At 48.3% G+C, this 12,055-nt stretch overlaps 1 protein-coding gene across 5 annotated transcripts in view; it reads right to left on the bottom strand.

The window, feature by feature from the left end:
• CCDC63 (coiled-coil domain containing 63) overlaps window positions 1–12,055 on the bottom strand; it is a 48,027-nt gene that overhangs the window by 18,912 nt on the left and 17,060 nt on the right. For all 5 annotated transcript variants that reach the window (XM_027576612.1, XM_027576610.1, XM_027576613.1 and 2 more), the window contains 4 exons: window positions 11,771–11,952; window positions 10,730–10,911; window positions 8,738–8,958; window positions 3,354–3,428 (listed from right to left, as the gene is read on the bottom strand). In XM_027576612.1, the coding sequence (XP_027432413.1) occupies window positions 3,354–3,428; window positions 8,738–8,958; window positions 10,730–10,911; window positions 11,771–11,952 (660 nt within the window). The remainder of the gene's footprint in view (window positions 1–3,353; window positions 3,429–8,737; window positions 8,959–10,729; window positions 10,912–11,770; window positions 11,953–12,055) is intronic.

Genomic DNA, 12,055 nt, shown 5'->3' with positions numbered 1-12,055 from the left:
GTGATTCATTTTTTTAACGTTGTGGCCCACAGGAAGGAATACATTTTATACTGCGGCCCAATGTATGCGTGCATACATACATACATACATGTGCGTATGGGTGTGTGTTTATGTGTATCATCTAATCAAATGAAGTGAAAGTTTCACAAATCAATGCTCTCATTGTGTGTTTTAATCTTTTCTGTTCTGTTTCATTATTTTTAAATGCTGGTTTGATCCAACAAACTGATTTTACCACTTGCAGTTTAAAACACATCACTCTAGCCCAGTGGTTCTCAAAGTGGGGTCCCAAGACCAAGAGCATCGGCTTTACCAGGGAACTTGTTCAAAATGCAAATTCTTGGGCTCCAGTCCAGACCCTGATTCAGAGGCTCTGGGGATGGGCCTGGAAACGTGTGTTTTAATGAACCTCCAGGTGACTGTGATGTACGGTGAAATTTGAGAAACCCTGCAAGTCCATTGGATCTTGGCTTCCCATTGGTATCACCTGGAAGCTTCAAAACACCTGCTGCCCTGGCCCCAGCCTCAGAGATTCCGGGGCGCAGGCTTGGCCTCAGGAATTTTAAAGCCTCCGAGGAGAATCTGATTTGCAGCCCCGGGCTGAGAATCCCTGCTCTGGGGTGAGAGCTTTGGGTCACTTCCTGTCTCTCCCTCTGAGTCCTTGGCTTGCTGAGGTGAACCAGGCCCTGTGAGGAGCCATTCCCCGTGGCTCCATATGCATCATCCCAAATAACAGTCCCAAAGGGTCAGTCCTATCCACACCCCCCATTTTCCAGGTGAGGAAACGGAGGCTCCAAAGCACACAGCCTGGAGAAGGAAGCCAAGGTCTGGACTGTCACTCAACCGCCACGCCGGGCAGTTTCCTCTGTGCCCAGCGCCCGGGGCTGCGAGACCTCCGGCGGTGGCAAGATCTGCCATCTCACCTACAGGTGCATTAGGGGATCCCGTGGCTAAACGGAGAGCCTGATGTGATGGTGACAGCACCTCACACACCTCACACACATCACCTCAACACCTCCTCACAACTGCTTCGGTTTCCAGATGAGGAATATTGAGGTCAGAGAAGAAAAACAAACTTGTGTTTAGCTTCATCTACTGAGTAGTCTGAGTGCCTGACCTGAGCTTTATCTCTTGAGCAGTTATTTAGGCCCAAGGCGATGGTGATTTTGAGGTTTCATTGACTTACAGGACAACCACAGTGATAGCTACGTTTAGAATTCTCTGCCCACAGCATGCCTAGCGCGTACATGCATGACTTGACAGAACCTCCGTGGCCCGCTGCAGTGAGGATGATCATTATCCACATTTTACAGGTGAGAAAACAGAGGCTCAGAGAGGTGAAGTCACTTTCTCAAAGTCACACAGCTAGGAAGTGACTTTTCTGAGAGTCATACCCAAGCATTTGTTCCCAGGGCCTGGCTGCCAAACTCCTAGGCAAAACCCTCCTGTTAAGGGACAGGTGCCACCACTACTCCCAGAGGAGCAGAAGATGATGGAATGGAAGGTGTGTGGAAAGGTTCCAAGACTAGAACAGAGGTAAACGATCTTTAGCAGGGGGTAAGAAACAAGGGCTCTTGTGATCCCATTGCTTTTAAGACAAATTCTCCTGTGTGGAGTATTTGCATTTGAAAAGAGGCCTCCAGAAGTCATGCTACAACCAAAGGAACAAAGAGGGGATGGACTTCAGAGGTGGAGGAGATGTTGGAGGCTGCCCCACCAGCCTCCCCAGTGTGCCCCTTTTGAGGCCTTCAAAACCCCGAGATGAAGAACAGCACCAGTCCCAGCCCCAAGGAAGCATCTGGACACTGGGTGGCCCTGAAGCTGAGGACATGGGACCCCAAGCACGTGCGCAGCTTGAGGAGGGTCTCCTTGGACTGGGGACCTGTCCGGAAGTTTAATTCCTCGGAGAGGCCTCTCTGAGCCAGAGGGGCAAAAATGGGTGCCTTGTGCTTTGCTGCCTCCCAGTGGCCTACTAGAGAATGGCACTGCCATCCCGATAACCAGGTGCACGCCAAGAAAATAGGTCACAGAGAAGGAAAGGATAATGACCCAGGAGGACAGTTCCTGGGCCGGAACTACTGGATTAGAGCAGGGCTGTGTGGTCACATTCTCTGGGTTCATATCTTTGTCAGACGTTTGCTATCCATTCTCCCCTTACACCTTAACAACAAACTCCTGATTGTATTTGGGGTGGCAATGTGCCCAGCGGAAGTTCTACTTCCGATCCTCCTCTGCAATAGAGATGGCCAGTGAGATGTAAACACAGAAGGCATTGACTGAGTCTTCATGGAAGGAAACTTTTAAGCTGCCCAACAGTCAGCATAGTTGTTGTTTTTGCCTCCCTGACTTTCTTTCTGCCTGGAACATATATGTGATGGCTGGATCATTGGCAGCTACAATACAACCATGCGGCATCCTTGGAAATGTAAGCCACACACCAAAGATGGCAAACAGGAGGAGCCTGGGTCACTGGTGACATCATGACCAGCCCTGAAGGACCTATCTCCAAACTTATTTCTTTTTTTTTTTTTAAGATTTTATTTATTTATTTGACAGAGAGACAGCTAGAGAGGGAACACAAGCAGAGAGAGTGGGAGAGGGAGAAGCAGGCCTCCCACCGAGCAGGGAGCCGGATGCGGGGCTCGATCCCAGAACCCTGGGATCATGACCTGAGCCGAAGGCAGACGCTTCACGACTGAGCCACTCAGGCGCCCCTCCAAACTTATTTCTTAACAAAGTAAATAATTCTACCTTGCTTAAGCCATTGTTACTTTGATTCCTTGTGATCAGCAACTAAATACAATGCAAAGCTCTTATACAGCATCCCAGCTCCATAATGTTGGTCAAGTGACTTTACCTCTCTGAACCTCAGTTTCCTCATCTGTACAATGTAGAGATCATAGTACCTACCTCATAGGGCTGTTGTGAGGATTAAATGAGATAGTACAAGCAAGGCGCTTATCCCAGCATCTGGTATGTAGTAATTGCTCAACAAATGTTCATAATAACTGTTAATTGATTGAGAGCAGGCCACAGCCAGCACAAGGAGGAGAGAAAAAAATACTAAGGCAGAGCTCTGTCTGGGACGAAGTTATAGAGGCACAAGTGCCTGGGCTAGGCTTCCTGAAGTCGGGGAGTCTTTAAAATGGACAAAGAAGCTATAGGGACAAAATTCTGCAGCAATATCTGTAGCGGAGGTGGCCCGAGACAAAGCCTCAGGACATGTCAATACACGAGCCAGGCCAATAGAGTCTCATCGGCAGATACCATATTCTCCTCTCGAGAACCACCAGACAGGCTGCCCGATAGACAACAGAGACTCCCATGTCCCTCCCTCCCCACCCCAGTGTTACCTCCATTTCTCTCAGGACGGAGCGGTTGTCATCATGGGATGATTTCTGCTGGGACCGCAAGGAGATGATCTCATCCTGCTCATGAGAGAACCAGACCGTAAGGAAAAGCTGGTGCTCCCCTCCCACCGCACCTAAAACTGAGCCTGTGCCTTCAGGAGATGATGAGGATTTAAATTATCTGTTTTGAGAGGCCCCAAGCCCCTGGGCCCCTCTTATGCCCATGGAGGTTCTTTCTGATGTCTCTCTCTCTCTCTTTTTTTTTAGGTTTATTTATTTTTATTTTAGAAAGAGAGAGGGGAAGGGCAGATGGAGAGAGAGAGAATCTCAAGCAGACTCCCCACTGAGCACAGAGCCCAAGGTGACGCAGGTCTCAATCCGAGGACCCTGAGATCACGACCTGAGCCAAAATCAAGACGCTTAAATGACTGTGCACCCAGGTGCCCCTGATGTTTCTTAGTTAAAAGGAGGATGAGGGCGTGGGTGGGTGGGAGGTTCATCCTTTTCGGAGAATTGTCTAGAACAGCACAGTCAGTGGAACGGTAATGGTGGCAGTGTTGCCTCAGCACCACCCAGCCCTGCAGCCACTAGCCCCTCCTAGGTACTGAGCACTCGAAGTGTGGCTAGTGCCACCGAGGAGCTAATTTTTAATTTTATTTAATTTAAATGAATTTACACTTAAATAGTCACACATGGCTAGTGCTACTATAATGAACATAAGGCAGCTCCGGAGCAGGGGTTATCAAATTCTAGCATGAATCAGAATCATCTGGAGGTTTGTGAAAACACAGATTGCTGGGCCCCTGTCCCAGAGGTTGTGGGCGAGTAGTTCTGGGTGGGGCCCAGGAATGTGCATTTCTCAAAAGTTCCCAGGAGCTGCTGCTGCTGGTTGATCCAGGGACCAGATTCAAGAACCCCTAGGGCTAGAACAATGTGTCCAAATAGAAAAGGCTACCTTTTGAGTAATTTCATCTCTAGGAATCTGTCCCATGGAATAGTAGGACATGTGGGCAAAGTGACTACTCAAGGCTGTCTGTCACGTTATTAGTGTAATGGCCCCCAGTTAGGGACAACCTAAATGTCTACTGATGGTGGATCAGTTAGATCAATGATGGCACATTCATATCATGAGGGGAATGGGTCTCAAATAAAAATAGGGTTAAAAATGCAGATTCCTAGCCCATTCTCAGAGAATCTAGGTTTGTAGGTATGGGACAGGATTTGGGGAATCTGCATTTTTAAGAAATAGCTTATGATTCTACTATAGAGCATCCACATCCCCAGAAGCCATTAAAAAGAACATAGAAAATGTTGGGAGGTGTCTATGATGAATTTCGGGGGGGGGGATTTTCAAAACAGTAGGAACAGTCTAGAATGATCCCAGTACTATAAATGGGCACCTTTCCTGCGTCAGGATCTTTGCACTTGCTGTTTCTTCTGCCTGGAACACTCATCCCCCAGAGATCTGCACAGCTTATTCCCTCACCTACAAGTCTGCTCAAATCTTAGCTTCTCAAATTCCCGTGCCCTCATTTGGCTCCAGAACCCCTCTTTACCTGCTGTACTTTTTCTTTTTATCCACACCACTTTTCACTTTCTAATATACCCTATAATTTATGTATTTATTAGGCTTGTTGTTTATTGTTTCTCTCTGCCAAAATAGAAGCTCCAAGCAGGCAGAACTTTTTGTCATTTTGTTCCCTGTGCCATAATCAGTGTCTAGAATAGTGCCTGGCACATAGTAGGTGCTCAATAAATACTTGCTGGGTAAACAAAACCAAAAGAACATTTTTTGCAATCAGAATATGTAACTCTTGGGGTGCCTGGGTGGCTCAGTCGGTGAAGCATCTGCCTTCGGCTCAGGTCATGATCCTAGGACCCTGGGATCGAGCCCTGCATCAGGCTCCCTGCCCAGCGGGGAGTCTGCTTTTCTCTCTCACTCTCTCTCTCTCAAATAAATAAAATCTTTTAAAAAATATGTAACTCTCTATATGCTATAGGATAATCACTATGTGAAGTTTCAAAGGCATCACCCTCCCCCAAAAAAAGAAGTCAGAAGGAAATAGATCAAAATACCAACAATGACTATCCCTAGGGAATGGGAAAATGGGTGATTTAAAAAATTCAGTCCTTAAGTAGTTTCCAAATTTTCTATAATGAGCATATCCTTCTCTTATAAGATTTTTAAAATATAAGCATTTTCACTAGAAACGAATGTTTTCAGGAATTATTCGGCAGGCATTTCCAGCTGTATTAAGTCCCAAAAGACACAGTTCTATAACTTCAAAGAAAAGCTCAGAAGCTACTGTTCTGGTCCAAACATCATTCTACTGAGAGAGAGCCTGAAGCCCAGGGAGATCATGGGCTTGCCTATCCTTCATCAGATACACTCGTGCTAAGGCCAGAGACAGGCTGTGTAGCCTAGAGAGAGGAGACCGTCATGGTGAGTGGGAAAGATCAAGTGTAATTTTGTTTAGGAACCATTTCTTGATTGGGTCAGTTTCTGACTAGCATCCTCACATCCCTTTGCTATAGTATGTCCCTGTCATCCCACTGGGACTAGGAAGGTGCTGTCTGCTAGAAAATGACCTGCCCACTTCCCAGGTCCCAAATGGACCATCCATCTTTCTTCCACCCTTCAGATCTCCACGTCCAGAGATTTTCCATGCAATACTCAAGATGGCCACCTGAGGGCAGTGGCGAAGCGCCTACACCGGAGGCAGAAGCTCCAGAGGCTTGCCGGGCCCGGCGGACACAAGAGCGGACGGCACCCAGCTTGTATGGGTGGATGTGAGCGAGGGGCCTTCAGCTCAGAGTGGAGCCTGCAGGGCTAGAGTCGTCAGATCGGATTTTCCAGGAGAAACCAGAAATCCAGGTTTTCATGTGGAATATCCTGATTTTTAAATGTTGGCAACTAATAATTTTTAAATTGGCGGGGAAGGGGAGACCAAGCAAAAGAACGAGAGCGGGGTTCAACCAGTTACGACCTCTGACCCCGGCTCTCTCTCCGGAGGGGGTGAAGTCAGCTGTTAGAATCCTAATTGTTTTGGATTTATATATTTTTCTTACCTGAACCCTAGTTTGAGCAGAGGTGCCACAAGAAGACAAGAAGGTAAGGGTCCAGGCAACCCCTCCAGCCACCCCTCGCACACCCCAACCCGCTCATCCAAAGCTGCTCCGTTTTACCTGTTTTCTCTACCGTGTATCCTCACAACCTGGCTTTAAATGAAAATGTTCTGTAGCTTTATTTTACTTTATTTTATTTTATTTCATTTCTTTCTTTCTTTTTTTTTTTTTTTTTTTTTTACAGAAGTTTGGAAAGTACTGCTCTAGTCCAAGTAGGTCATTCTACAGATGCGGAGAATGAGGCCAGACAAGGCAGGAGAGGCCATCTGTCATCAGACACACTGGTCCTGACAGAGACAGTCTGTGTGGCCGAAGGAGAGGACACTATCCTCATGGTGAATGGCAAGGTCAAGGTCAGTTATTGTTTTGGAGCCATTTCCTGGTGCCTCCCACTGTGTACAGAGCCATCCTGAGCATCAGGAAAGCAGAGGGAATACACAACTGTGCCTGTCCCCCGGAAGATCACCTTCCAGAAGGGAGACAGAGGGCTGTTCAAGCTCATCTCTCCCCCCGTCATCTCCTCTACACACACTGAGCTGGACATGTTCCATTTCTCCCCAAATCTACCTGCCTCTCTTCCCCACCCTCTGCTGCACACCCCAGGGGCTACGGCTCTGGGCTCCCTTGTCCCCTGGCTTGGGTTGCACCCAAGGGAGGCACCAGCTGGAGATTAGTGGGTGGAAAGAGGTTGGGGGCACTTGCCCTCCCCACCCACCGAACTTGGCAGGTCACTAGCTTGGCCACAATCCCTCCAGGAGAAACACAGAGAAACCCTCCTCCACACACCTCATTCCTGATTCCAGAAACAGCTCCTTCCTCACAACTATTCTGGAGCCCTCTCTCGCTGGTCCTGCACTTTCCCCTTGTAATTTCCTTAAACCTTTGTAAATAGTCCCTTTTTAAAAAACCCACCTCTATTTACCCACTTGGGGCACGCCATCTGTTTCCCATGACCACCCTGATACCACCACCTTCATTCCTATCATGTTCGCATGTCACCTGTACAATTATTACCTATCACTCTCGATTATTGTCTATTAATAGTTTTCTTTCAATCAGCCAGATTGTGTTCATTGTATTATGTTTATCATTATTTGTTTATTGTTATTATTACTTATCACCCTAAGTAATTAAATCACTAGTTTGCAAACTATATTTGTCCTACTCCTCATAAAAATTAACTCACAACTAGTAAATTAAAATGTTTTCACCTGTATTCAGGCTACTAGCTATTTGCACATGGCCAATGCACCTGCTCCATATTCAGGAAACAGTGACGTTGCAAAAGGAAGTGGCTCCCTTCCCCATACAAACAGCACAGGGACCTCCAAGGGAGGAGTAATGAATTCCCAGTGGTGGTGACATTTGTGCAGGGTCAGGACTAACGAGCAGTATTTCATCAGAAGAAAAGCAGGAGGTGGGGGAGGAAATGGGACAAGGAAAGCCTCAGAGGACAGCTGAGACTGGCAGCTGTGGAGGGCGCCTTTGGGGTCATGAGGGGAGGTGAACCTGCCAAGGCAGGTTGAAGCCAAATTTTTGAAGGGGCCTGAGTGTCACACTAAGGAGTTTAGATTCTATGCTATGCGGACAGTTCCAAAGGCTGTTTATGTGTGTTCTGGGGAGTAAGTAGCCCAAGGAGCCAATTAAGTTTGGGAAATTATGGACTCAACAAAGGTACATAGGTTTCGTTACTGCAGGACTTGTCAGAGCCTTTATGATGCTCAAGTACCTCAATTCTCTTCAAGATGGATTGACCATCTCTCCTCAATTCTGTGAAGCTGTTGATTAACATGAGTCAGCAAGCTCTTAAGGCAAAGGGCCAGAGAGATATTTTAGGCATTGCAGGCCACATATGATCTCTCTTGCGTATATCCTTTTTTTCTTTTAACCCTTTAAATGTGTAAAAACCATTCTTAGCCCATGGCCTGTACAAAAACCGACCGCAGGCTGTATCTGGCCATGGCTATAGTTTACTGAACCCTGGATTATGGAACATGCCATGGATTACAAATGTCACTATTGGGGGTGTGGGGGCAGGACCACATTATGTGTTTGCATCAGTTGGAAGACAAATACTAATTTCAGAAAGGTTAAAATGGAAGGGGGGATCCCTGAAGAAATATAGTGTTTCCCAAACCAATTAGACCTCGAGGTCCTCTTTACAGGGCATCTCAAGGTGTGCTTTGAGGAACCCACTTTGAGAAAGGCTGCAGTGAGGGTGTGCACGTCCCAGGCCTATAGGAAAGAAGAGCCGCCCCCACCTGGATTCTCTGGGTCTTCTTGTGCATTGTCTCCATGTCATTGTTGAGCTCTGTGACATACGTGAACCGAGCGAAGTTCTTCTCCTCCTTGGCCAGAAAGTCCTCAATGAGCTGATTCAGGTTCCCATCCTTGGTCAGCTTCAGCAGCCGGAGGTGGGCCACCTCAAAGCTCTCGAAACTGTCACCCATGCTCTTCTTCCTGTGCTTCTTTGCCTTGAGAGCTAGGAAGGAAAAGCCAGCAACCATGAATCTGAAAGGAAGCCACTCAGAGCAGTGCCAGGCAGGGAGACATGCTCCATAATGTTGTCACTGTGCCCTGGGGAGGAGGCTAGACTTTTTCAGGAGGGGGGGGCAAGCGCTTTACTCCTTAGTCGCTTCACAGATATTTAATTGAGCATCTACGAGGTGCCAGACACTGTGCTGGGCTCTGCAGACACAAAATCCTTGCCCTGTGGAGCATTTAGTGGAGGAATCAGACAAAAAGAGGAAAGAAAAGGAGATACCCACGTAAACAGAAGATGTACATCACCACACTGTGGCTCACGTCAGAGAGGAGCAGCATCAGATGCTGTGATGGGGGAGCTGGGTGGCCAGGGAAGGCCTCTCGAACGAGGTGATATTTGAGCGGGGTGAAGGTCAAGGGAACCTGTTGGCAGGCTCAGACGTTGGCAAATTCAAGGAATTAGAACCAAGAAAGTTCTCCAAGTTTTGTTCTCTCCCACCTGATGCCTGCCACAGCCCCACATTTCCCGAACTCAGTCTTGTCTCTGATTTAACCTCCAAATGGCCATCACAAAGATCTTTTTAGATCTTCCTAGGCACATCTGGCCATGTGACTCCTTTACCTGTTGTTATTTAGAGAGTGAGAGGTGGGGTTTCTCAGAAACACACTTTTTGCAACACCACAGTCCCAAATGAAAAGGCAAGAGAAGATGGGAAATGCCAAAAGCCCAAAGCACAAATGCAGTCGCCTGGTGTGTGTGTGTGTGTGTGTGTGTGTGTGTGTGTGTGTGTGTGTGTGTGTGTGTGTGTGTGTGTGTGTGTGTGTGTGTGTGTGTGTGGTGGGGGCGGGGGGGTTCTCCAAAGAGCTCAGATTTTTCAGTCTGTTCAGGGGAGAGTAAAAATAACAGCCCTCAGACTGTTCTCCACAGAAAGGGCTCTTCTTGCAAGGTTGGCACGTGGCCGTACCTGGGCACTTAGATGGTAAACAGTTCCCTACATGGATATCAGACTTTCCCTAAACGCTAGGAGTGCCTCACTGTGCATAGGCTGTGCAGATGGTGTGTGTGTGGTTCATGCTGAACACCTGCTTTCCTTCCAGGAGGCTGGAATTGGGGTATGCCAGGGAGAGGACCCCTATGTGACCAGTGCCCAGTGAGATCTTGGGCACTGAGGCTCTAATGAGCTCCCCTAGTAGATACCTCTTCATACATGTCACAGGGAGATGCTAGGGGAGTTAAGCATGTCCTGTGTGACTGCCCTGGGAGAAGGTTCTGGAAGCTTGTGCCTGGGTTCCTCCAGCCTGTGCCCCATGTGCCTTTCCTCTTTGTTGGCGTGTGCTCCGTGCCCCGACTGCCTAGGCGTGCGCGTCACTACAGGCTGAATCTCGTGAATCTTCCCAGCGGGTCACCAAACCTGGGGTGGAGTCCTGGGGACCCGACACCCAAGTCTCTTCCCCCAAACAACAGAAGAGGAGCCTCAGAGTAAGGACACAGCCTATGGGTTAGGATTGGCAGATAAAATACAGGATGCCCAGTTAAATTTGAATTTCAGACGAACCGTGTATTTTTTTCAAGTATCATCATGTCCTAATTGCCGATAACCAACAAATAACTTTTAATTTCATTTAAAAAATTTATTCACCGTTTATCTAAAATTTAAATTTAACTAGACATCTTGTAATGTTATTTGCTAAATTTGGCAACCCTCCTCCAGAAGGCCTTGGGCCGCCTCAGTTGAGAGGGAGCCAGAAAGAATGCCTGGAGAGTGTACCTTCTTCCTTTTTGGCCTGCTCCTCGAACTCCAGACGGTCATTCAGCTTGATAAGCAAGAAGGACTTGAGCTTGGTCTCGTGGGCATAGACACGCTCCAGCTCTCGGATCTCCAGGTTGTACTGAGAAATGTCCTTCTGCTGGCGGTCCTTCATGGCGGCCATTCGAGCCATGGCTTCCAGCCTGAGCAAGATGGTACAGGCTCTGAGGGCACGGAGGCTCCCCTCTCACCCTCCCCTCTCCCTGCCAGACCAGAGGGACTTGCTGCCAGTGACCATCACTTCTCTTACACATGGAGGCTCTGGGAGCAGATGAACAGCCCTCCTTACCTGAATGACAGGAGCTGCCAGCTCTAGACCATCCCCAGGAACAGATCGTTCTATCATCATCATCGCCACCACCATGACCACCGCCACGACCACCATCGTCATCACCACCATTGCCATTACCACCACCACCACCATCACCTCCACCACCACCACCTTATCATTATCAGCACTTGTCAATTACTGTGGCCCAGCCAGTCCTTATATACATATACTATTTAATTCTCACTAACCCCCAAAGCAGTCCTATAATAATAGTGATGGAGCCAGGATTCAAACCCCGATCTCTCCAACTCCAAAACCTATGCTCTTCACAACCCAACTATATGCCTCTTGCCCCTACGAGTGTGAGGCCAGGAGATAACCCAGAGTGAGAGACCCCAGGACTAGAGGCTGGGGCACCCAGAGGAGACGGCATAGCAGAGAGGTTTGAATCTCAGCCCTACCACATCCGCCGTTTACCTAGCTCTCAGGTTGAGTATTTCGGCAGCTTTAAGCCTTCGTATCCTGGTCTGTAATAAAATAGGGATATAACCCCTGGGGCAGTTGTGAGGGTTGAAATAATACTCAGAGCACCTAGCATCATGCTGGGCACACAGTCAGTGCTCAGAGTGATGATGATCATTTAAGATCCCTCGAGACATAAGCCCAGGGGCAGAGGTGCTCAGCAGGGGGCCAAGAGACATCTCTGCCCCTAGGGTCTCCACCCAGCCCACCTCTGCTCATAGGCCTGGGCAGACTGCTCGATGGCCACATTCATGGTTTTCTTCTGCATCAACAAGCAGTGCTGGAGCTGTTGGTACACATTGTCGTAAGCAGCCTTCTCGTACCGCAGGTCCTCAAGCTCCTTCCGGAGCTTAGCATTGGCGGTCAGCATCTTGTCAAAGTGCACAGTGACCTGTGGGCAGGGCTGTGCTTCAAAACTGAGCTCACTCCTGGAGCACGAGACAGGCTTCCAGAAGGCAGCCAGAGGGTGGGGAGGTCTCTCCCCACCCTCTGGC

The sequence above is a fragment of the Zalophus californianus genome, chromosome 14, assembly GCF_009762305.2.
Source record: "Zalophus californianus isolate mZalCal1 chromosome 14, mZalCal1.pri.v2, whole genome shotgun sequence".
Classification (NCBI taxonomy): domain Eukaryota; kingdom Metazoa; phylum Chordata; class Mammalia; order Carnivora; family Otariidae; genus Zalophus; species Zalophus californianus.
This window is presented reverse-complemented; position numbering and strand designations above follow the sequence as displayed.